General features: G+C 51.6%; 10 protein-coding genes across 10 annotated transcripts; 2 read left to right on the top strand and 8 right to left on the bottom strand.

Annotated features, from left to right (window-relative positions):
• Positions 1 to 162: 162 nt before the first annotated feature.
• QC763_307080 (uncharacterized protein) lies at positions 163 to 2,842 on the bottom strand. The gene is made up of 2 exons (XM_062911150.1): positions 1,251 to 2,842; positions 163 to 1,191 (listed from the first exon to the last, which is right to left on the bottom strand). The coding sequence occupies exons 1-2, from the start codon at positions 2,404 to 2,406 to the stop codon at positions 569 to 571; spliced, it is 1,779 nt and encodes a 592-aa protein (XP_062767162.1). The 5' UTR covers positions 2,407 to 2,842; the 3' UTR covers positions 163 to 568.
• Positions 2,843 to 3,197: 355 nt separating this feature from the next.
• On the bottom strand, positions 3,198 to 5,963 carry QC763_307090 (uncharacterized protein). The gene is made up of 2 exons (XM_062911151.1): positions 5,048 to 5,963; positions 3,198 to 4,985 (listed from the first exon to the last, which is right to left on the bottom strand). The coding sequence occupies exons 1-2, from the start codon at positions 5,255 to 5,257 to the stop codon at positions 3,612 to 3,614; spliced, it is 1,584 nt and encodes a 527-aa protein (XP_062767163.1). The 5' UTR covers positions 5,258 to 5,963; the 3' UTR covers positions 3,198 to 3,611.
• Positions 5,964 to 6,808: 845 nt separating this feature from the next.
• On the bottom strand, positions 6,809 to 8,677 carry QC763_307100 (uncharacterized protein; the record flags this gene model as incomplete). Its single annotated transcript, XM_062911152.1, has 2 exons — positions 6,809 to 7,391; positions 7,682 to 8,677. 2 exons carry the CDS (start codon positions 8,675 to 8,677, stop codon positions 7,320 to 7,322), a joined length of 1,068 nt encoding a protein of 355 aa, XP_062767164.1. The 3' UTR covers positions 6,809 to 7,319.
• A 375-nt stretch (positions 8,678 to 9,052) lies between these two features.
• On the top strand, positions 9,053 to 10,226 carry GET1 (GET complex subunit get1). Its single transcript, XM_062911153.1, has 3 exons — positions 9,053 to 9,260; positions 9,354 to 9,540; positions 9,602 to 10,226. Exons 1-3 carry the CDS (start codon positions 9,174 to 9,176, stop codon positions 9,940 to 9,942), a joined length of 615 nt encoding a protein of 204 aa, XP_062767165.1. The 5' UTR covers positions 9,053 to 9,173; the 3' UTR covers positions 9,943 to 10,226.
• Positions 10,227 to 10,544: 318 nt separating this feature from the next.
• Positions 10,545 to 11,990, top strand: QC763_307120 (uncharacterized protein). Its single transcript, XM_062911154.1, has 2 exons — positions 10,545 to 10,705; positions 10,778 to 11,990. Exons 1-2 carry the CDS (start codon positions 10,686 to 10,688, stop codon positions 11,904 to 11,906), a joined length of 1,149 nt encoding a protein of 382 aa, XP_062767166.1. The 5' UTR covers positions 10,545 to 10,685; the 3' UTR covers positions 11,907 to 11,990.
• Positions 11,991 to 12,167: 177 nt separating this feature from the next.
• On the bottom strand, positions 12,168 to 15,112 carry QC763_307130 (uncharacterized protein). The gene is made up of 4 exons (XM_062911155.1): positions 14,525 to 15,112; positions 14,038 to 14,261; positions 12,733 to 13,922; positions 12,168 to 12,672 (listed from the first exon to the last, which is right to left on the bottom strand). Exons 1-4 carry the CDS (start codon positions 14,574 to 14,576, stop codon positions 12,279 to 12,281), a joined length of 1,860 nt encoding a protein of 619 aa, XP_062767167.1. The 5' UTR covers positions 14,577 to 15,112; the 3' UTR covers positions 12,168 to 12,278.
• Positions 15,113 to 15,305: 193 nt separating this feature from the next.
• Positions 15,306 to 16,780, bottom strand: NOP15 (nucleolar protein). Its single transcript, XM_062911156.1, has 3 exons — positions 16,670 to 16,780; positions 16,555 to 16,611; positions 15,306 to 16,494 (listed from the first exon to the last, which is right to left on the bottom strand). Exons 1-3 carry the CDS (start codon positions 16,707 to 16,709, stop codon positions 15,428 to 15,430), a joined length of 1,164 nt encoding a protein of 387 aa, XP_062767168.1. The 5' UTR covers positions 16,710 to 16,780; the 3' UTR covers positions 15,306 to 15,427.
• Positions 16,781 to 18,037: 1,257 nt separating this feature from the next.
• QC763_0054930 (uncharacterized protein) lies at positions 18,038 to 19,104 on the bottom strand (the record flags this gene model as incomplete). The annotated part of the gene is made up of 4 exons (XM_062905802.1): positions 18,990 to 19,104; positions 18,546 to 18,935; positions 18,456 to 18,488; positions 18,038 to 18,360 (listed from the first exon to the last, which is right to left on the bottom strand). The coding sequence occupies exons 1-4, from the start codon at positions 19,066 to 19,068 to the stop codon at positions 18,038 to 18,040; spliced, it is 825 nt and encodes a 274-aa protein (XP_062767169.1). The 5' UTR covers positions 19,069 to 19,104.
• Positions 19,105 to 19,882: 778 nt separating this feature from the next.
• On the bottom strand, positions 19,883 to 21,077 carry QC763_307150 (uncharacterized protein; the record flags this gene model as incomplete). The annotated part of the gene is made up of 4 exons (XM_062911157.1): positions 19,883 to 20,334; positions 20,391 to 20,423; positions 20,483 to 20,917; positions 20,984 to 21,077. The coding sequence occupies 4 exons, from the start codon at positions 21,075 to 21,077 to the stop codon at positions 19,883 to 19,885; spliced, it is 1,014 nt and encodes a 337-aa protein (XP_062767170.1).
• A 564-nt stretch (positions 21,078 to 21,641) lies between these two features.
• QC763_0054950 (uncharacterized protein) lies at positions 21,642 to 21,924 on the bottom strand (the record flags this gene model as incomplete). The annotated part of the gene is made up of 2 exons (XM_062905803.1): positions 21,642 to 21,687; positions 21,746 to 21,924. 2 exons carry the CDS (start codon positions 21,922 to 21,924, stop codon positions 21,642 to 21,644), a joined length of 225 nt encoding a protein of 74 aa, XP_062767171.1.
• Positions 21,925 to 22,089: the final 165 nt, after the last annotated feature.

Consider the following 22,089-nt stretch of genomic DNA (forward strand, 5'->3'; position numbering starts at 1 on the left):
GCACTGGAACTTCAAAAGAGCGGCGGGCAACCAACCGAACGGATCGCTCGGGATAGGGAAAGCGAGCTCGTGTGTGAGGCGGGTAGTGCCACTTACACGTATGTTGGATGGACTCGAACCAACACTTGTCAGCCACACACTCATGAGTTGCAAGACAAGATATGCTCAAGATCGGTCAAAACATGACACATCATGTCTGATTTCAATCGCATAGTCCAAACTTATGACCCTGCTCTCCTGCTCAAACCTAGGTAAACCAATGATGCTCGCCTTGAAAACCCCAAACTCCAACGTCTCAACGCCCATCCAACGCCAATCTAATCACCTCCAGAGGCTACAGAGCTCTTGACCAGACAGTAAACCACAAAAGCCAGTCTCTATATGTACACAAAGCCGTTTTATACACAACCAAACACTCTGTTGGGTTTCATCAGTTGGCCCAGCAAGGCACCTGTTGACAAACAATATAATTATCCACTCCCCCCCTCCCATGGTATCGAAATTATGCCTTTTGTAACCTTTGCCATGATTAATAACACTGCTTCGTCTCTCCCTCCCCTATTTCATGTTAGCATCGGAAACAAATAGTCAAAAAATAAAATAAAAATAAGAACATACCACTAATCATCTTTCCCAATGCCTGCACCATACTCATCCCCATCACCACCCCTCCAAACCCCACCACCCCCCAGGCCACCCACGTCCTCCAGCTCTTCTTCGTCAGCCTAATATAACACAACGGCGGCAAGATATACGCCATCGCCGCCGCGCTCGTCCCCCCCACAAGATCAAACACCGTTCCCAAGTCACAAGTCAACAGGCTCAGCGTCATGGCGCTGAAAACCAAGCTTGACGTAAATATTAAGTGAAGGGCGAGGTTGAACGGATCTCCCGGGAAGTAGTAGTTGAGCATCACCTCCCTGCAGACGAAGGCTTCAAGAGGAAGAGTGGTGAGCATGTTGAGTCCGAAGCACAACCTCGCGATGTTGACCATGGTGTTGTCCGCGGGAAAATTGTTGAGAACGTTGCCCTGGGTCTTATCCCCAAACGTCAAAAACCCTGCGAGGGCCATGAGGAGGCAGGCAAACATGCTGATTGCCGTACTGTAGTGCGTCACCTTGGAGAACCTATCGATGGTCGGTTTTTCGAGGGAGCCGTAGATGAGCAACGAGTTGTGATGGCAAACAAATGCTTTCCCCACTGTCAGCACATGATATCTTCCCTCCCCTCTCATAACCAGAAATACATACCAAAACTGATAACCCCAATCGCACTCCAAATCCCATCCCCCAGCACCCACCCCTCCCACCCCTTCACCTCCCCCCTCTCCTCCACCTCCACAAACCCGACCTGCACCACCACCGTCAGAACAATAACCCCCATGCTCACCAGCGCAAACGTGCTCGCCTTTGCCAGCTTGGCAATGTCCCTATACAACGCCAGCGGCCAGCTCACCCCCAGCGTAAAAACCACAATCACCACCCTCCTATCCACCAGCCAGCTCCCTATTCTCCCTCCAGCCAAATCCGGCCATATCGCCTTCATAACATTTGGTATCGAATCCCCCACAATAACCCCAAACGCCACCATCCCCCCAAACGCAAACGCCCACTGCGCCACGCTGATGGCGATCAAACCCGGCTTGCCAAAACACTTCTCCACCGTGCCCTGAAACGACGACGCCCCCGAGAGCTTGGAGTTGATGACGATGAGGCAGATCGTCCAGTCCACCACCACGGTGAGGACCACGAGGAGCAACGTGCCAGACAGGAGACCGGCCGACTTGAAGGCGTACGGTTGGCCAATGATGCCCGCGCCGATGATGCTGTTGGCCATGTTCATGAACGCTGACGACAGGTTTGATTTGGGGCGGGATGCTTCCGAGGCGTGCCAGTCTTCTGCGTCGGCGTGGTCGCCGAATAGGGAGCGGTCGGATGCGACGGCTATGGAGGGGGCGGTGATATCTGATAGCAGAGGGACGCGCTGGTGGCCTCGGCGGGCGGTGGAGGAGGAGGATAGGTAATCATCGTCGTCGAGGTTGAAGGTGTCTGATTCGGAGTAATCGAACGACGCTCTGGCGTGGTGGTGGGTGTCCTCGTTTGTGGGGGTGGGTTTGGGAGGGACGGCGGGGAATTGCCTGCCTTCCTCTGGGACGAACGTGGGTGTGAGGTCGAAGCGGACTCGGTTTGGTGTGCGTGGTGTTCGTGGGCCGGGCGGGTGGATAGATAGCCCGCCTGGGGGTCGTTCGCGGGAGGAGGATTTGCTCGAGGAGGTGCTGTTGCTGTGGATGGGGGAGGGGCGTCGTTGTGGTTCTTGGGAGGCGTCGTGGGAGGAGAGGAGACCGATGTTCTCTTCTTGGGCTGGGGCCCTTTCTCCTTCAGGGATGTCCCTTCGTATTCTCGACATGATTTCAGTGTTCTGTATGCCCTATCCTCCTCTTCTATCCCTTCCGAGCTCGCAGCTGTCCCTCTTTCTGCTCGTGTGTAGGCGCAATTCGAAAGTCGCAATAAGTCGGCCGGTATAAGTCAGGGGCTCGGTTTGTCGAGATGTAGTGTACGTCACCGCTAGTCTTCTTCTCGTTCGTCGTTCGCGGGGAAGTACACACAAATTCGCAACCTTCCACTCCAGCTACTCGTCAAGTCGCTATTGTTGTTTATTCAACTTTGCTTTCCCCCCTCCCCCTTTCTCGCGATTCAAGCCACAACGGTTCGTTATAAGAGCGAGCACGGCTCGGCCGCCGGGATCCGGTTCGTTATTGGGCAACGTGTACAAACTGGTCGCATGAAACAAAGAAAACTAAAGCTTATTTCTGCATCCGCAAACCAATAATAATAATAAAAAAAGAGCTGGCGCAAGTGTTGATTATGTATCTCAGTTCAAAAAAAGAAGATATAGAAAAACGAGTGTCATGAATTGGAAATTTCCCAAGAACCCAAATGTCTCGCCAGTTACAGAATGCCAGGTCAATTAGACCCCTGTCAGGTGATGCTGCGTTGCGCTACACATGGCACCTTGCGGAGCTAGCTAGCTTCCTCACAGGCTCTCACTCAGCCCCTGAACGGGGACCGCTTCGCAGGATGCGGCTGCTGCGCGTCCCGAAAGAGTGGACTTGTTGCCTGGTCTTCTGGAACACTGAAACACTCCGACCGACCCGACGATATCCGCTCTGGTTTCATTCTCACAAGTCCCAATCTCACTGAGGTGATGTTAAAGAAGCTTATTATTACTTATTTCTCTAGCGCTACCAAAATGGCGGGACCTAACTCAAAATGCCCCTTTTATAACCGATCACAAAGATCGTCGAGTGAACATCCTCAGCCGAGGAGTCGAGACAGGAGGTGACAACGTCCACGCTCCTCTTCACGGGGTAGGAATAAAATCACAATCTACCCAAGCACGACTCGGCTCCTCTCCGCTGGGCCACTCTCTTCCAAAATAAAAAGTGCCAGTTGAATCGAATTCAGGAGGCGACTCGTTGAGTCTTGTTTGGGTTCAACCAACGACTGCCCTATTCCAGACAGCCGGTCTGTGGTTTCCCCCATGTCTTGTGCTGCGGTTCGAGCACATCACTCTTCTCCAAAAACACACTTGAATGTTGTTACAATGTTCCTTCACACCGCCAACATGGCCCAAGCGACCAGAGCCCAGGCCAAGGTAAACGCGACACCTCCTACTTTGCTGCCACCAGAGACCGTCTTTGGGGTTACCGTCTCAGCACTTGTCTCGCCAGTTGCGCTCCCAGTAGATCCAGGTACGACAGGTCGACCATCTTCGCCAGTCGCCACAGCACCTGTGTTGCCCGTGCTCGTCGGCTTGGGCGGGGCTGCCTTGTTTGCAAAGCCTATTCGCATGTTGCCGTTGTCGGCATCGAACACAGAATAAACATTCTTGAGGAAAACATCCCCCATAATCCATTCGCCAGGCCGAAAACTAGGTAGATCGATATAGCCATAGATACGGCTGAGACACTTGTCATCTTCGACTTGGGCCACCCAGTCCTTGGCTGGAATCTCATATGCGACACCTCCAAAAGTAACTTTGAATGCCGTTTTGGTATCGCAGGGGACGATATACTCGGTGTAGGCCGGCTTCTCATCTAGTTTGGCCCCGGGAACGAGCTTGAAGAGCTCCGCGACGTCGGGCGGCGACCCAAAGATGTATGTTGTTCCGGTGTCGATGATAGCTTTTGTAGAGTTGAGTTTGGCCTGTTTTCCGTCGAACGAAAAACCCTCGATGGGAATGACCCACTCGCCCTTCGCCTTGTGCTCCGTCGTGACGTCGGCGTACTTGATCTCGCCGACATGCTTGGCCGGGTCAATGCCGCCGAAAGTGGCCTGGCCGTCGTTCACGCCGTCCGAATCTCTGTTCATGCTGATGGCAACGATCGGCTTGAGGGCGTTCTGTTGCCTGACCTCCTTAAAAAAACTCCCAGTGACAGAGTGGCCCATCCCCAGACCCAGAATGCCATCAAAGGCATAATGTCGCAGTTCTTCTGCAGTATGGTTGGCCACACCAAATTGAACATTGACAGTCTTCCCCGCCAACACCATGTTATCCCATCCCACAACACCTGTGACATTACCTGTGCCATAGTTGATGAAGAAGTCATCAGCTTGATTGGGCTTCCAAGACGTTGATGTTGCCGTGTCGAATCTATCGTGAAGGCGGCAGGCATATTCCGTGCAGTCGGTTCCCATGACCCAAGTGTTGCCCGCACCGGTGTCCAAAAGCATATACAATGGCGTCTTCTGGGAGCCGAGCTCGACCCTGATAAAGTAAGAAAAGTCGGGCCCGTATTGATAGATGCCGGTGCTGCCCTCTGATGTCGACTTGATGGGGTGGGAAATAGGGTACTGGTTCCCTGGCACGTAGTTCTTGTCGTCTTTCTGACTTCGGGCACGCACTGCAGGCGGTCCTCCGAACTTCTGGGCGACACGGGCAATAGCCACTGCTACACGGTCAAAAGGTTCAGACTCATCGTCAAGCTAGAAACACGGTCAATATCATGTCCGGTGGCAATCAAGGCGACAGCTCAGGAGCGACATACAACTTGTCTTGGCCTTGCAATCAGAGGGAACGTGACCACCTCGCCGCCATTGGACCTCGCCGAGTGGCCGCCATGCTTCCGCGTCGTCTTGGTGAAAGGACCACAATGGCCGGTAGGATCGCATTGGTCGTCGGGAATGAACACAACAAAGGCGTTGGCAGCGGCAACCCAAAGTGCGAGCTTGGTAAGAAAAGACGTCGGCCTCAACATATTGAGAGATGATCCCCAAAATCCTCACCACACTCCCTCACCAACCTTGGCGGGACGTGGTCTCTCTCTGCCAAAGGCTTTCCAAAAACTGATGTCGAAAAAACTAGGGCAGCCTCGATATCGGTGACAGATGACTGGCAACGGTCAAATGATCATTTGAGAGCGCCAGATCCGTCTTTCCGAGAGGGGAGGGTATTAAGAGGCGATTAACGATTAATTGGACAACATTGGAATTGTCGTCTAATGGTTCCTGCGGCCGAGAGTTGATAGAGACAGACGTAAACCGGACTTTTGTGATGGGGAAAAAGCAAACACCCAAAAATGACTATTCGCAGGCTATGCAAAAACGTTGAAGCTGAAAAATGACTTGATAGGAAACTTGCTTGCTGGAAGATGCAAAACTATGCGGAAAGATCGGAAGAATGGGAAACGCGATGATGGGGCAATGGGCGAGATACACGAGAGACAGGAAGCCGATGTTGAAACAAGCTCTTTGGAGGTATAAAGGAAGACCCCTCGAGCAATGATGGACACACCCCGAACAAACGGAAAGGAGATGTCGGATGGTGGAGAGGAAAAAAAGAAGAGGAGGGTGGCGAGCGTGGGAATAAGAACAAGACATGGAAGGGAACGAGGCCAGATGCATTGTGGATGGAGCAGTCGGCCGCAACCACCCCTGCCTGCTCCTCTTTGGGGGGGCTTGCTGAGGGGGGGCGTGCTGAGGGGGGGCGGACCCATGATGGTGTGCAGGAGACCAGGAGCAGTTCTGGGCTTCTTTCTGGCTCGATGTTAATTGTTGGCGATTGTCATGGCTGTCAACCATTACCACCATAATATCCGCAGGTACCTGGGTAGCGAGAGATGATGGATGAGAGATATCTGCAACGTTGAGGGGAATGCTTCCCGATTGAGCTGGTTACCTGGCTATCTCATGTATACTCATGGATGTCTTGAAATTGTCAGTTGCGGCTGCCCGCATTTTGCCCCGGAAGCCCTGGCTCTCGCTGGATGGGAAAGCGGAGTGTTTTCCTACGCTTGCAACCCTCAAATACCGTTGAATACCGCCGTCTGCAACGCCAATTGAGCAAATGACCATTGCCTTTGGGGTCGTGGTGAAGCTCTTGGGAGCTTCTTGGAAAAATGTCTTGGTGTCTCTTCTCATCTCCAAAAAGCGACGATCTGCTCGAGAGTGGAGCCGCCCCTGTCCATGTCCAAATCATCTAGCCGCTGTCTGATTGGTGGCGGTCTCGAACAAGCTCTGCAGCGCTGCTCGGCGTCTGTGTGCCGCTTGTTTTCGAGGCTCCACCCAATTTGTCCCCCCAGCTTTCCCGGTCTCTGCAAAAGACCCCGAAGCCGTCCGGACTGCCATTTGATTTCTTGACATCCCTTCCCGTCTGCAGTTCAGACAGTCAACATCTACCTCACTGTGTTCATGTCCTCTCCTGTGCATTCTTCTTACTCAGGCAAAATGCAATCTCCTGAGGATACGAGCTCCCACAGCAACCAACATAAGCCAGCACTTCTCTTTCTGGAAATTTCATTTTCAAGGATGCAATATTGGGAGGGTGGCAGCCGTGGGAAACGAATCTGACAAGGGAGCCGCCGGCCTGTGCGCCCCAGATAACGTCCTGAACCTGGATCCCTGCGTGGCGTCGGCCAAGATATCCACCAAGCAGCCAGCCTCGAACGAGCCAATCGGCCACACTCTTCTGTGCCTGTGTGAAGCATCACCACCACAACAGACTGATCCAGAGCCTCAGCTTGTCCTCTCCCATCCGGCCAGCTGAACAACAAGGCGGCTATCAATGTCTTACTTTTGGCTGTTTGGCATCATGGCTTTTGACAACAACAAACAGTTTCATGTTTGACCATCGCGCTTGGCACGAGTCTGCGTAGGTGAAGGTCCCCTACCTAGATCAGCAGAGCCCCCTTCCTCGGTGGAGAATGGTAATTTCTAACAAATACCCATCATGACCTCATGGGCATGGTGTGTGATTACCCCACGAAAACGCCCAAGCTCGTCGCTAGGTAAGAGGGGAATGGTACATTGAAGCTTTCAGTTTCATTCACCTCTCTTTTGACAACGGTTGAACTCCTGGTTCGTGTCAGGCTGAAGAAGTCGATATGCCTTCAGCTGGTCTGACGTGTCAGTTTACCTGATATCCCGCTGAGGGTCTCTCTGTATGAATAAGAAGTTTTGGCCATCTTACCAGTCTATGGTATGGAGAGTTCTTTCCGCTCGTCTCCGGTTTTCTCGAAGCCGATCCGTTTGATAGTCATAGAGATCTGCCCGTTGGTGGAAATTCTCCTGTCTTCCACACCTGGACACGCGGACAGCAACGTCACCTCAACTGACACCTCAACTCCCATCCTAAAACAATGGCTTTTTCCATCCGTAACGTAACTGTCTCATCAGCCGCGTACTCTGTCTGCTGATGGACTCCGATATGTCTCACACCACTCCACCGCCCTCCTCAACACCGCCTTGTCTGCCACCGCCGTCGTCTCCATCTCCAGCAGCTCCTTTTGAATCTTCAAAAACCTGGAATAAGCCTCCTCCGTCATGACACCCGCCGCTGCCAAAGTCGGCAAAAACACCCAGACAGACTCGTTTGACAACCGGAGAGATTCGACCAGATCCAACACCTTGGCTATCACCTCCGGTGCGTCCTTGTCACGGCCGAGGAGAAAAGACAGGAATGACCACCCTGATATGTCGGTGTGATTCTGAACGCACCAAGTCTGGACTATTTCCAACAGCTTCCCACGGTTGAAGTTGTTGTTGCTGATGTTGACCAAAAACCTGGCGTGACACCAAGCGTAGTAGTTCCGGGGATGTCTCTCCCCAGCCACGCAGACAATCCTCTCGATATCACCCGTGACTTCAACTGACAGACCATACTTTGCGTACTGGGTGATGAGCCACCGCCGATGACTCCATAACACGGGGGATTTGGTGTGTCGGTGTAGTCTGCTTGTGAGGAGACTGTCTACCGTCCTCTTTTCTTGTTCCAACACCGTTCTATGGTCAGAGTTTTGCCTTTGCAATTCTGACTGGAGAAGTCGTTTTCTGGTGTTGGCTGCTGTGAGGTGCTCGGGGTCGAAGAGGAGGATGGTGAATGTGGCGGAGGATATGTCGTCTGAGCTGAAGAGGGAGGGGTCGGTTTGGTAGGCTCTGAGACGGGGTCGGGCGAAGAGGAAGGATTGGACTAGGGCGAGTTTGGAGATTGCGATGAAGTTGTTGTCTTTGAGGATGGTTTGGCCGGGGGGGAAGTGGAACTCTTTGAGGATTTCGATTTCGAGGAGGGTGGTGGATGGGGAGGAGGGGAGGGTGAGGGTTTGCGTTAGTTCTTCGTATACTTGTTGTAGGTTGACGGAGTTGAGGTTTGTGGCTGTTTTTGGGTCTATGGCTCGGGACATTTTGAGCGGCTGTATTTGGGTTGCTGGTAAGAGCTTCAGGGATAGATTGAGTGTGAGATAGTCAGGTTGAGTGTGAGATGAGACTTGTGAGTTCAGGCTTGGCTTAAGGCTGCCTCGAAAGAAGGATGATATGTGAAAGAGGCGGGCAAAATAATCCAGCTGTACAGTAAGTGGTCTTTCTGAGCCTGAGTCCCATAAACTCCCCTTTCAAGACTGGATGTTAAAGATAGTAGGTGGTTGGCCCAAGGTGAAGCCATCAAGCCCCCAAGCTGACCTTGTGAAAGCTACCTACTCCAACCCTAACCCTCTGCTGAACGCTACGCCACGTATCCCGCCTGTGGGTCTGAGCTGGCAGAGAGAGCTCCGTCATTGTCACGTTGATTTCTCTTCCCAAGGCTGACAGTCGAACCCCCCAACAAACAAAACATACTACGGACATGACCACAACTTTAGACCGCTAGTTGTAAACCGACCAGCGCGCTCATACTCCCCAAAGATGCCATCTCTACTACTCATCATATTCATCACCGAGCTGGTTGTCCAGCTGGTCAACACCCTCGGCGCAACCACCATCAACGATTTGGTACGCTGGCCTTCTCTCTGCGATGCCCCCCCCACCATGCCATGGCCGCCCTCGGTAAATGATCATATGCTGACAAGAAAAACCCATTGATAGCTATGGAGGATATACCTTACCCTACCGACACCGCTCTCATTAGAGTTCGCACAACAGCGCAAGAAGCAAAAAGAATACCTCGCCGTTCGACATGAGCTGAAGGCGACGAGCAGTCAAGACGAGTTTGCCAAGTGGGCGAAACTCAGGCGCCAGCATGACAAGCTGTTGGAGGATCTTGAGAAGAAGAGTAGGCGATCACTACATATGGGTTGGAAGGGACGCAGCTGCTAACTTCTTCGTTTCTACAGAGGCTTCGCTCGAGGCAGCCCGCACCAAGTTCGATCGAACCCTCACGACCACCCGCACGGTCTCGACCCGCGGCGTACAGTGGTTCCTCCCCTTCTGGTACAGCAAGGAGCCCATGTTCTGGCTCCCCTACGGCTGGTTCCCCTACTACGTCGAATGGTTCGCCTCTTTCCCCCGTGCGCCAATGGGTAGCGTCAGCATTGTGGTTTGGCAATGGGCTTGCACCGCCGTGATCGCTCTGATGATTGAGGCGGCCACAGCAGCTTTGGTGTATGTTGCTGCGAAGCAGTCACAAAAGGTCAGGCAGCCTGTGCCAGCGCAGTCGGAAAAGAAAGATTCATGAATGGGACATGTATGATGTTGCGAAGGTCAGGAAGACCATGACAGGATTACACATAGGCATGAAGCACAAACGAAAGTAGTAATGGATAGACAATAAAATGTCTCTCACAATTTGACGCAGATAATCTTCATGGCCGGAGCTGGAGTTCTGCAACACTACGTGAGATGACTCTTGGCAGAGTATTTGGGCTCGATCTAGGCTCCCTTTTGACTTCTGCGACCATGGGGAAAAGATTCGCAGAAGCTTCGAAAGTGCCAACTGGTATTGAAAGTGGGGGAGGTCAGTAGAATATCACGCGCGAAGAGGGATCGGGACTGAAATGAATCGTTGTGAGTATATTGATTGCTGTATTGGCACGATTGAAGGAAACAAAGTCGGTTGCGAATGGTGTCTGTTACAGTCGCTGAAGCCAAAGAAAGTGGTTGGTTTGTGAGAAGGTAGAAAAGGTCAACAGAAATTCGCCAGTCAAAATTTATATTTTCCCTCCAAGGCTGCGTGCGGGTAAAAGTGGGTACGTTTGCCGAGACTGCCACCCAGCGGCAGCCTTGCATACAATGGTGGGACACGACCGCATTCAACCCTTGGCTCGTCATTGAGCAATTGTCAGCCTCGTCAACCACCTGGCATCTTAGTGTCGCAAACAACAGATATCTTGACAACGGGGTTTCCACAAACGCGCAGGCAAAAACAACGGGAGAAATCGAATCGCGCATGCCGCCCGATCAACAAATACACCAGACAAGATGGCCATAGACTGGGGGACGTACGTGTATCTCTTTCTCTTTCTCCCACGCCCCCAAACCTACCTCTTAAGCTCCAGCTAACAAGTTAACAGCATCAAATCCCTCCTCATCTTCTTCGGCCCCCTCCTCCTGCCCAAAGCAATATCCTACTACCGCTCCATCCGCGCCGCCTCCCAAACCCACCGCCTCAAAATCATCCCCCTCTCCCCCTCCCTCACCCGCGCCATCGCCATCCTCTCCGCTGTGGCAGCCACCTTCCTCCTCCGCGCCCTTCCAATCTTTTCCCCAGAAAACATCTTCGCCATCACCCAATCCCGCCTCCAGATCCCCACCGAAGTCTTGTTCAACCGATTGTCCTCCCTCAGGGAACTGCACACTCTCACCCCGCTAGACCTCGCCCTCAAAGAAAAATTCACCTCGCTCGAGTCAAGACTCTTGTACCTCCAGTTCGGACCGGATGTCCTAGGAAACTGCCCCTTTTGCAACAGCGACGATCCGACGAGTTATTTGTATTATGCCATCCCGAGTATTTTGACGCCCCATGTTTTTAATCTGGTGGTTATCACGCTGGTGACGTCGAGTTTGCTTTCGGGGGAAAAGGCGGCTGGTTGGCGGACCCCGGCGGCGATTGCGAGTGTGGTGGTGGCGGTGCTGGATTTGTATTTGACGAGCAGTTTTAACCACCAGTCTAACTCGAACAAACTACGGTTGCAGGATCTGGATTTGTTTTTTTGGAGTTCGAGGCTGATGAGACTTATTTCTCTTGCCATGTTGGATATATTTCTTGCGTTGGCGATATATCTTACTGGGACGAACAGGGCGTTTGTCACGCCGCCGTCACCGGCGGAGAGGATAGAGAGTGTCTTGAAGGGGTTGGGGAATATCAAGGGGAAACTGAATGCGGCGGGGGTGGTGAAGAATACGGTTACCAGGGATGAGGGGTTGAGGGGAAGGAGTAATGGGTATTGGGCGCATGAGGTGAGGTTGACGAGGGAGATGATGGAGGAGGAGGAGGTGGTGAGGGGGATGAATGATGCGCTGGAGAATAGGCTGGATGTGAGAAGCTTGGAGAGGGATGCGGAGGAGTATACTAAGGGGGTTTTGGGGGGGTTGATGGGGTTTAGTAGTCCTACGGCGGCAAGTGGGGGTGAGGCGGTGCCGGGTACGCCAACTACTACGACGTCGTCGACGACAGCAGGTGGGCACGTTAAGGAGGAGTAGATGGTGGTATCTGGGTAATGTATAATAATTTAGCGAGCGAATTCTTCTGGCGTTTAAGGATAATATTAATTGTTATATCAAGAGAGTCTGGTGGTGATAAAGTGCTTCAAACCAGGTTGAATGCCTACAACACCTAACCCTTATAATTTCGAAAGATAAACACCAGCACTACAAAGCTCATGTCTTTTGATCTGCCCAAACCCAACAAAAAGAACAACACGCCACATGCCATGAATAATGCATGTCTTTGATGCAATGCCATGGTACTATAACTACCCTCCTCCGTTTCATGGATGCCTATATACAAACCAGCTACCAATAAGTTATATATTGTTATCTTTCCCACCCGCTTCCCTTCTTCTCTCACGAGATTTAGACACCCGGCCTCGTCCCCGCACTACTAGCACTATCCTTCCTCGACCCCTTGCCTCCCCCACCCACACCCGCCTCATCCACGCTCCTCTCCAAAAAGCTCGCCCAAAGGTCGCTCAAGCTCTCCCCTCTTTCTTTGGGTGTCGCCCCCGCAAGCGAAGCGTTCTGGTCAGCAAAAAACTCGCTGTTCAACGCCGGCGAACTAGGCGTGCGATGGAACGGTGAGGTGGGAAGGCGCAAACCTCCTGAAGCGCCAGGGCGGGAGAGACCGGCTTTTTCGCGCTGTTCCTCGCTCCACCCGAGAAAGCCGGCCATGACCTGCAGGATCTGGAAGCGTTTGGGGTCTGAGCGGTCGAGGGTGAGGAATTGGAGGAAGTGGTTTGTTACTAGTTGTCTGTGGGAGATAATTAGTGGTTATCGATCGGCTGGAAGAGGTGGGGGGGGGGGGGCATACTTGTCGATCATCTCCTCTGGCTTCGTCTTCTTGATGTACTTCAGTGCCTTGGTCAGGTGGTCGTTTAGAACGATGGCTTCGTGACGAAGTTTGCCAATGAGAAGGTTCTTTTCCTTGACCTCCTTTTCAAAGGAGGCGGTCCGTTCGAGTTCCTTGGAGAGGGTTTCCCTGGCTGCTTCGGCCTCGTTGGCTTTTTGCTCGGCTTCCTGAACTCGCTTCTTGAGGAATTGGACGAGCTCTTCATTTGCTTCGACAATGTCCCGGAGTTCCTTCTTGCGAGCGTCTTGGATCTCTTGGAGGGCTCGCTGAAGTCTATCCACCGCTTGGCTTTGGACGTCTCGGTCCCCGACGGCTCTTTCGTAGCCTTCTTTTGTGGAGAGCAATTCCTCTTCCAACTCGGAGACTTTCTCGGCGAGGAGTTCTCTTTGGGAGCGTTCTTCCATGGCGATGACCTCCCATTCTCCCATCGCGGTGGCTGTGCTTTCCAGTTCTTCTCTTAGCTTCTTGACCAGCCTGTCCAAGTCATCTTTTTCCCTGTGCCAATTTTGTTGAGACAGATTGGATCTGCTTCTCAGGCTTGCCAACTCCCGCCCTTGTTCCTGAACCTCTTGCTTCAGCTGCTCCGTCTCCTCCCTTTGGGACTCAATCTGTTGCGTGAGCTGGTCATTCTGCGCTTCTAATTCCTCCACCCGGTCCTTCGCCTCTTCCAGCTCAGCCTTGTCGCGCTTGAGGCGCTCGCCGAGGGTCTCTTTGATCTTCTCAACGCGACCGAGAAGGGTCTGGTATTGGGTTTCCGCATGGTCCTTGGCGGATTCGGATTCTTCGAGGTCGGCTTTCAGCTGGGTAATCTCTGTTGACTGAGCTTCCAATTGCTGGCGAAGCTTCTCTACCTCTTCTTGGAGAGCCGAGTTATCTGGTGAGGAGGACATGGTGGCTTCCAGTTTGGTGTTGCTGGGTGGTTGCGGGGGCGTCGTCGTTTTCTCTGTTGGTTTGTGTTGGTAGCCGTTTGTGTCGGCATGACCGTTGGCTGGGGGTTCCTCCTCTAGCTGTTCAGGCTCGGGCTCTTCCTCCGGCTCTACTGTTTTCTCGGGTTCGTCTTCTGGCTTCACAGATTCGAGCGCCTCGTCTGCTAGCGGAAAGGTGTGCTCGAGCTTATCTGGCGGCGGGGACAAGGGGCTGCCTGGCGCATTCTACCCAATAGGTTAGTACACCTTCAACGACATGAAACCCACGGTCCCGAGGCCGGTAGTAGGCAAGGGGAGGGGGCAAATGACCAGAGTTCCAAACATAGTAGGTTGCGCATACCAGAGTTTCTGGCTCTTGAGACCGGGCGCTCTCAACGCCATCCTTTTCTCCTGGTGGTGGCTCTCGTTGTTGCTTCTGCGCTGCTACGCTGCTGCTGTTGTTGTTCCCGTTGCTACCCTTCCCGCCGTTGTTGGTGTTATTATTATTGTTGTTGGTATTTTTCTTCTTCTTATTCCTGTTCTTCCTACTAGGAGTGGTGTTTGAAGATGCGGTCGAGGCGGGAACTAATGGTGGTGAATTACAACAATTGTATGATTAGCGCAAAATGCATGTCAAGGGGAGATCTAGGCCTCGTCATGGAAGAAGAAATAGGAAAAAAGACAAGATGGCAAGGTGATAGGCTCCGGTATATGCATGTATTGTAACAGAACATAATCGTAGGGTCTCCCCGTCGGACCAGTTGCGGTCTGGCCACTTGCACTCTTTCAGGCCCTTCGCTTGCTGGGCGGTGGTGCTACCCCCAGCAAAGCCCACATGGGGGACATACCTGGTGCTGTTGATTGGACAGAGCTGCCCTTCGGCGCGGAAGAAGAGGACATGGCTTCCGGGGCAGATTTTAGCAATTGGTCATGGAATCAATGCCCGGGGGATGATGAAGAGGAGCAGAAATGTGGCCCTATGTGTCTTGTTTTGCCTGGCTGGCCGTGGAACAAGTACTTGTGTTGAAACAGCAAGGTAGAGCTCAGCGAGTGCGCCGCAGCAAGCATCCCACTTCCATGAATTCCGATCCGTTGCTCCACGTCAGCTCGGCCTGTTCCTCGCCCTTGGAAGACAAGAGAACTGTTCCTTGCTCAGAAACAATGCATATTCTTACGTGTCATCTATAGGCCTGAGAGGCCAGCACGAGGTCCCCCAAGGAGGTTTTCAGTCAGGGCTTGCATCTTGATAAATGCTACCGTGTTACAGCATGCAGCAGCCGCAGAGCGGCGCAAGAGATGGTGTTCACAGGTGGGAACCAATATTACGTAATCTTCGAGGTCACGGACCAATCGTGGGTTTTTTTACCAACTCCAGGTTCTGCCAGCCGCGAAGAAACTTTCCCTTTTTCTTCTTTACATATTTCACCCTTCCCCCCGAATATTCTTGGAATCCGCCCGCTGGTGCATTTATGTAACAGCAAATGTGGCCTTTTCATCTCTTGGGGAGAAGTAGACAAAACTATCCGCGCTTTATAATCCTGACATATCTCGAATTGATCGTGAAACATCAGTTCACTAAATGAGGGTGCCAGGTTCGCTTGGGGCGGACATGCTACTTCACCAGGAAACTTTGTGTGTGAATTGTAATGTATTTAAAAATCAACTAAAAACTGGCCAACAATGAAATTTTTTCTGTCTTGAGTCGGGGTATCAAGTACTCTTCTCCCTGCCTATATTAGGTATTATGCCCCTCATGGCTTCGTCTTCTTGTTCCTCGTGCTGCTCCTTGTCCCCTTTCTGGGTGTGTCCTCCTTGGGCTCCTTGGCAGCCTTAGTCTTTCTGACCTTGGTCACCTTGGTCTCGACAACCGTCTCAACAACCTCTTCAATCTTCTCCTCAATCTTCTTCTCAACCTTTTCCTCGAGGGCGGGAGGGGCCTCGATCTCCTTAGGAGCCTCCTCCTCGGCGGTTCCGTTCTCCAGTTGTGGCTTGGCCTCGGGAGCTTTGAGCTGAGGGATGTCAAACTCGTAGTCCATAAGATCCTTGAGCTTCTCAGCCCGCGCAAGCCGTCTCTGCTCCTCCTTTGTGATCTTGGCCTGCCATTGCGACTCGGAAAGCGGTCTTTCGAGCTGGTTGCCGGCCATTTTGTTCCAGGGGACGACCTTGAAGCGGCGGTTGGCGCCCTTGAAGAGGTCAGGGTGCACCTGCTCAGGCGGCACAACCTTGGCGGTGAGAATGTGGCCGAAGAGAAGGTACTTGTCCATGGTGCGCGCTGCGATATCGGCCACCTCAGCCTCCGCAAACTCAATGAAGGCACGATGACGGCTAGCGCCTGTCTTCTTGTTGCGCACAACTCTCAACTTGGTGATATCGCCGAACTGACCGAAGTACGCCCGGAGCTCGTGCTCGTAGAAACCGTGGGGGATGCGTCCGAGGTAAACGACGCCGGGGTTTCCACTGCTGACTGGTGTCTCCTTTTCCTTCTTCTCCTTCTTCGCCTTCTTGGACTTGGGGATCTTGCCGACATCCTGACCCTTCTGGAAGGTCTCGCTGATCCGCGTTGGCTGTTCCTCCTCGTTGTCGCTGTCAAGGGCCTCAACTAGGGCTTGGGTCTCAAGGTCGACCTCCTCGTCCTCCTCCTTAAAGTTCACAGTCTCTTCCTCGACTGGTTCCTCGACCTTCTTGGCCTTCTTGGTGGGCTTCTCCTCCTTTGTTGGCTTCTTCTCCTTCAGCGCCGACTTCTTGGGGGCCTCCTCGGCGACAACGTCCTTGGCGGGCTTCTGCTTCTTGATGACGACGGGGGACGCATCCTCAGTAGCTGCGAAGAGATAGTTAGACAATTGTCGCTCCAAGACAAATATGGTGGGAGAAAACAAACCCTTGCGCTTCTCGGCCTTGGGGGTTCCGTTGGCGGCCTTCTTCTCCGTGGCAGAAGCTGTGAACCAACCCATTAGTATTCGGTTGTTTGTTTGCCCGATTTTGAATGAACAAACCCTTCGCCTTACGGCCTGAACCGTTGACTGTTCTGGCCATTGTGAATGTTGATGATTGTGTGGGTTGCAGAACAGGATTGTTGCTGGGGCGGGCGCAAAAGTGCAATCCAATGGCTCCGTCCAGCACTCACCTCCAGAAAATTTCTGGATTCTGCCAGTGCGACCGCATCCTGGAAGGCGGTGAATTGCCAAAGCTCTCCGGTCCCACCTTTAGCTGCACCCCTTGACCCACTCATGTTCACCCCTTCAATCTCACTCTTGTCGACAGCTTCAATAACAGCCGATACAATACTATTTGGGGCCTTGTCAATATTGTATCTTCCGTGAACCCAGAACTCGTCAGTTTCAGCTGGTATCGTCAGCAGCCATTATACCATGACGGACAGTTTCCCTTCCATTATCCCGTTGCTCAACTCTCTTCTCACCCTTCTCAGACCATTTCTCATACCAAACCACATCCTTATAATCCACACTAGCACCTAGCTCATACCACGGGGGCTCAGGCGTCTCTTTACTTCCAGAGAATTGCAGTAGTCAAACCATGCCTATGCCTTGTATTTTGGTTGAAGATACTGCTCGTCCACAGCCTTAGTATCGGTTGCATGCTCAACAAGCTTGGTGCTCAAGGATACAGTCTTTACAGTCTTGGAGATAAAGAGTGAAGGACGATGCTAGAAAACTCCATCCTGGTGTTTGGTAAGATGCTGTTTTTCGCTATAAACATTGTCTGGCATTGGGTGGTGTCGGTATAGACAACTTCGTCTTTGTTGTCTTGAAGAAATCTTGTGTTTTAATGACACTAACTGCAGGACAAATTACACGGGGGCGGCAGGATTTGAGCATCTTCGCCGAGCATCGATGGCTGTACAACTTCGGTAGCTGTTTTCTCGGGTTTAATCTCAATCACCGTGCTAATATCGGGTAAGAAAGTCACATGGGAAGAAGAATGGAAATAGGGGCTTGGACCTCAGTATTGAATGGAATTGGTTCATGGGGTCATGTAGTTCTCCTGGATCTACTCTTCCGGAGCCATGGCGAGAATACCCTCCAACACTGATTATCAACCATGAGGCACAGTCGTATGTTTGTGAATGATCTTTACCAGTAATTCCAGCTCATGTTGTACCAGAACCTTTGGTTTATGCTATCAAGACAGATGCATGAACCTGAGCTACGGAGTATAGCGCAGCTCATGCGATCTGCGCATCACCTTCTTGGGCAGTATGATACCCTTCCAACAGATGTACGGCATATTTTCCTTCATCGTGTTTGTTGCCATTGCCTAGCAAGCTTGTCGCCAAGGCGAGTACTCCCTCGTTTCCAGGTTACCAAATCTATCACCATCAACACCCCCAATCTCACGATCATTTATTGAGAACGGTCACCCTTCTCTCCTTGATCCGCAGTTGTATCAAGCTCATGCCATCGAGTTTCCGGTGTCTGCTGAAGCTCTGTTGTCCCTGGTGAAACTGGAAGTTCGCAAATTTCACCAATTGTCGAGTTTGGATCCTTCTTGGCCTGTCTATGCGGCTTGGCAGTCAAAGAGTCCCCGTGAAGCTGTGCCTTGTCCCATATGCCATTGTCGGCCCTTCGCTTCTTTAGCCTTCTTCGAATCAGATAGGCTACAACTCCAAAGAGAATGAACGCTGCTATCATGGAGCCCACGACGACTCCGATCAAGGCACTTCTGCCTAATGTGTGCCTTCGTCGTCATTTGAGTTGCATCTAGTGACTTCGAGGGTTAGAATAATTGTTTGTATTAGGAATGACGAGAGGTGTGGCTTACCTGGCCCGGTGGCTGTTGTTGAAGCGCCGGTCCCTGGACAAACACATGTCAGAAAACACTCTAAAAAAGTGGGGGATGATATGAACTTACTTGAGAGTGAAGCAGTAGTTGTAGCACTGTTCGGGGTTGCGGAGGCTTCAGTGGCTGTAAGATTAAAGGACTCTGCTTTGGGCAAGATCATGGTCTGGGTTGTCAAAATCGTCGAAACATCATGGTTGAAAAGCTTGGTTTTAACCGATTTCGTCGTGGTCAAGGTTTCAAAGTAGTCGGCCGGGTAGGTGACATCGGATGGTGGTAAGCTGCAAAAGCTCACCCAGAGTCCGTAGTTAGGGTCGAGAAATTCTCTTTGAATGTGGGAGAGATCATAAGCGCCCGCTGTGAGACATTTCATACACAAGTCGTAATTCCCTCGAAAGACTTTGCAGATAGTCGACCATGCGTATGAAGTTACATTCCTCATATCAAGAAACCCAGCAAAGTCTGGTATTAGTTGGCATCAAATCGCGACCTTTGATTCAAGTCGAGACCACTCACCGCAATACATTCCAGTACAGCGATCTGGCAAGGACAGATTGTCGGTGCCAACCTGGCACCCTACATTTTGTATGGCCATGAATTGAGCGCTCCTGTGTGGCTCATGGAAACAGAGAGGTACGGTTGATGAAAAGGGAGAAGTTTGGGACGAGGCTTGGGTAACAAGTCAAGTACCTACGGGCACCGACAGCTCCAATATATTGCTCCCATCACATAGATACAAGCCATACTTTCAATCACACGCCCAATACACGCAAATACTTCGCCAAAGCGCTCTTCTAGGGGTAGCCTTGTTCCAGCGATCAACGTCAACTTGCATGTAAATACAGCACCTCGCATGTTTCATGGGTGGCCGCTTCGGCCTGCTCATATAATCACCAGCCAGTGACAGCTTCAAAAGTATGCCCTGGCCATGCTTCCCATGCATCCCATACACCCACTTACTCGCTTTCTTATGCGGCTGATGCTTGGCAATAGGAAGCTGTTGCATTGACACCTTTGTTGGGGGCCAGGCTTACCGAACTTTATATGTGTACCGTAGCAGCACTTCGTCTGGTCGATTTTCTTTGCGGTGGGTATCTACGTGGATAGAAGATAGGGTAGGTGTCGTCTATCTATATATGTACCTTTCATCTTGCCGCGAGAATGAATATGAGAATTGATATGGGTTACCTACCGAGGTATACTCATTAAATACCAGGAAAGCAACCGTGGCACTCCTCTCAAACCTGATATTGCTCTCAGTCATAGGAGGCGGCACAGCCATTCCCGTCATTTGTGCATAACAACCCCTTCATTATGTTCAACCTATTCTGAGCGTTACTATCCTCATGTACCCTCCTGCCCTAAAACCTTTCTCCAGTCATGATACAGAGCCACCGACTCTCAACTCTTCAAAGCATTTCACCTCTCCCACCCCCCTCCCTCTTCTCGAAATGAGTACCACCACCATCCAATTCATACCTCGGAAGGTTCTGACTTCCCTGAAGCTCCTTCGACATGGGCGATATAGGAAGCTCTGTCGAGTCAGAACCAAGTGGAAGCTCCCGGAAACCTGAGTCCGGTAGCTCTCGAAGCCAAGAATTTGGCAGCTCTTGCGGGGATGTTTTTGGTTTGACGGGTATAGAGTCGCCATGTAGCTGTGCCTTTCCCCAGACCGCATCCTTCCCGTCGTTTGCGTCTTCGGTTCGAGGAATGGGTTCTTTTTTCCGCCGGCGTCGTATCATGAAGGCAATGGCACCCAAGAGGAGGAGTCCGCCTATTACTGAGCCTACTATCGCACCGATGAGGGAGCTTCTGTTTAGTGTAGTTGGGGTTCCGGATTGGTCGAACTCGAGTTCTGAGACTTTGGGGTTTCGTTAGAATGTTATCTGGCAGTGTGGTTGGTGGGTGGTTACTTACCTGACTGTGTGGCAGTTGCGGAGGTGCTAGTAGCTAGACGTGTTGGCGTTAGATGATGAAGCATGGCGTTGGAATAGAGTAGACCAGCTTACATGAAGATAGACTCGTAGTGGTAGCATTGCTAAAAGTGGTCGAAGTTGTTTCCTGGGGATCAGTAAGGTTGAAGGACTTCAGATTGGGTAGAATCTGTGTGACTGTCTCCAAAAACGAAGTGATGCTATTCGGGCCCAGTAATGTTTGTTTCCAGTAGGTCTTTATTACGGTGTCAAAGTAATCGGCGGGAAACTCAATCATCTTGGTCGGTCCACTGGTAGCTGATATCGGAATCGGCGGCAAGACTTCGCAGTAGTCCAGCCATGGTTGAAAGTTTGGCTTGATGTAACCCTTCTCGATCTCTGAATACTTGGTGTCGTTCGAGTTATCCTTGATACAAGCGGTACAATTCCCGAAGATTGAAAGAAAGGCTGCGTCTTTTGAACACAGTTCTGCAGTTTTGCCGAGCCTTTGGGCTTCCATATATGCGCTATCTAATGACATTCCGGGATTCGCATTAGATACGCCATTTCTTCTCCAATTCAAGATCCAAAACGTACCGCAGAGAGAGAAGCACATAGCTGGCAGCAACTGAGATCCCTCACCCTCTTGCCGTGCTTGTAAGCCCATAGGCGATAGCTGTCGTTTTCCCATTTCATTGGGGGTGAGAGGGCTTGTTGCGGGGTTGATGAAACTTGAGAACAGAAGGAAGGGAGAGATGGTACCGCTTACTAGGGAAACAGCATGAGCTGAAATATATGGCCAGAATACTACTTATCTCGCTGTGATCGTCGAATTCAGCTGCATGCAGAACGAGATGCCATTTCAGTCACGATGCATCATACATGTAAATACTCCAGCAATGTGCAGTTTGTGGGCACAGCCTCGTCCGAGTGATCGACACTTACCTGAAATTACTGTACAACCTCGACTGCCATTGCATGAAGATGTTGTAGATATCCAGCCAGTGGCATACCCTTATAATTTGCCGAACGGCTGTATTGTCTGCATTTACTTTCTCGTTTCCAATCAATCCAGGTCTTGGCAACAGAGCAGTTGACCCCTTGGTCGTCGCTCTATGGCGGCCTAGGCCGTGGGCCTGAATGTACCTGACGCTGATGCTGTTCTGGTTAGGCATTTGGATATCACACTCTTTGGCTCATACCTGAATGCTCGAATGCGAAAGCCTTGCTTCGTATTTACTCATATGTTTTGGGTTTAGACCTTTCTTGTATGCTCATAACCCCTATCATCACCGTGTTTGCTATTATCATTATCATCAGCTCAACCATCTCCTCCCTCATTGCGCAGGTTATACCGACCTCCTCTCCTTTCTCAACTTCTCCCCACCCCCATCAAGCTCATACCTCGGAAGATCAAACGTCTTCTCCAACTCCACAACCCCCGTAGAAACCGACAACTCCCTCAATACCCTTATTTCCCTCAGCTCACAAAGTGCCCGCAAGTCACGAAGCTCACGGAGAGCACGAAGTTCGCCCATCTCGGCATACGAAAGCCCTCTTGGCGATCCTCGAGATGATGTATCGGCCGCAAGCTCTCGAAGCCATGTGTCTAGCACTTCCGCTGGTGGTACCCTTGGTGTGAGTGATTTGCTGTGAAGTTGAGCCTTGCCACTAGGCCAAGGTATCAGAGCTTGATGGTGTTT

The sequence above is a fragment of the Podospora pseudopauciseta genome, chromosome 3 (assembly GCF_035222475.1).
Source record: "Podospora pseudopauciseta strain CBS 411.78 chromosome 3, whole genome shotgun sequence".
Lineage (NCBI taxonomy): Eukaryota > Fungi > Ascomycota > Sordariomycetes > Sordariales > Podosporaceae > Podospora > Podospora pseudopauciseta.

Excerpts from the sequence above, each read along its gene's own strand:
- QC763_307120 (XM_062911154.1), top strand. The coding sequence starts at position 10,686 with ATGGCCATAGACTGGGGGAC. Across the intron at positions 10,706-10,777 it reads ATGGCCATAGACTGGGGGAC|CATCAAATCCCTCCTCATCT; the intron begins GTACGTGTATCT and ends ACAAGTTAACAG.
- NOP15 (XM_062911156.1), bottom strand. The coding sequence starts at position 16,709 with ATGGCCAGAACAGTCAACGGTTCAGGCCGTAAGGCGAAGG. Across the intron at positions 16,612-16,669 it reads TTCAGGCCGTAAGGCGAAGG|CTTCTGCCACGGAGAAGAAG; the intron begins GTTTGTTCATTC and ends GTTGGTTCACAG. Across the intron at positions 16,495-16,554 it reads CAAGGCCGAGAAGCGCAAGG|CTACTGAGGATGCGTCCCCC; the intron begins GTTTGTTTTCTC and ends ATCTCTTCGCAG.
- QC763_307090 (XM_062911151.1), bottom strand. The coding sequence starts at position 5,257 with ATGTTGAGGCCGACGTCTTTTCTTACCAAGCTCGCACTTTGGGTTGCC. Across the intron at positions 4,986-5,047 it reads TTGCAAGGCCAAGACAAGTT|CTTGACGATGAGTCTGAACC; the intron begins GTATGTCGCTCC and ends CCGTGTTTCTAG.
- GET1 (XM_062911153.1), top strand. The coding sequence starts at position 9,174 with ATGCCATCTCTACTACTCATCATATTCATCACCGAGCTGGTTGTCCAG. Across the intron at positions 9,261-9,353 it reads CAACCACCATCAACGATTTG|CTATGGAGGATATACCTTAC; the intron begins GTACGCTGGCCT and ends ACCCATTGATAG. Across the intron at positions 9,541-9,601 it reads GGAGGATCTTGAGAAGAAGA|AGGCTTCGCTCGAGGCAGCC; the intron begins GTAGGCGATCAC and ends TCGTTTCTACAG.
- QC763_307130 (XM_062911155.1), bottom strand. The coding sequence starts at position 14,576 with ATGTCCTCTTCTTCCGCGCCGAAGGGCAGCTCTGTCCAATCAACAGCA. Across the intron at positions 13,923-14,037 it reads CTCAAGAGCCAGAAACTCTG|AATGCGCCAGGCAGCCCCTT; the intron begins GTATGCGCAACC and ends CCTATTGGGTAG. Across the intron at positions 12,673-12,732 it reads CCAGAGGAGATGATCGACAA|ACAACTAGTAACAAACCACT; the intron begins GTATGCCCCCCC and ends TATCTCCCACAG.
- QC763_307080 (XM_062911150.1), bottom strand. The coding sequence starts at position 2,406 with ATGTCGAGAATACGAAGGGACATCCCTGAAGGAGAAAGGGCCCCAGCC. Across the intron at positions 1,192-1,250 it reads GATTGGGGTTATCAGTTTTG|CATTTGTTTGCCATCACAAC; the intron begins GTATGTATTTCT and ends CAGTGGGGAAAG.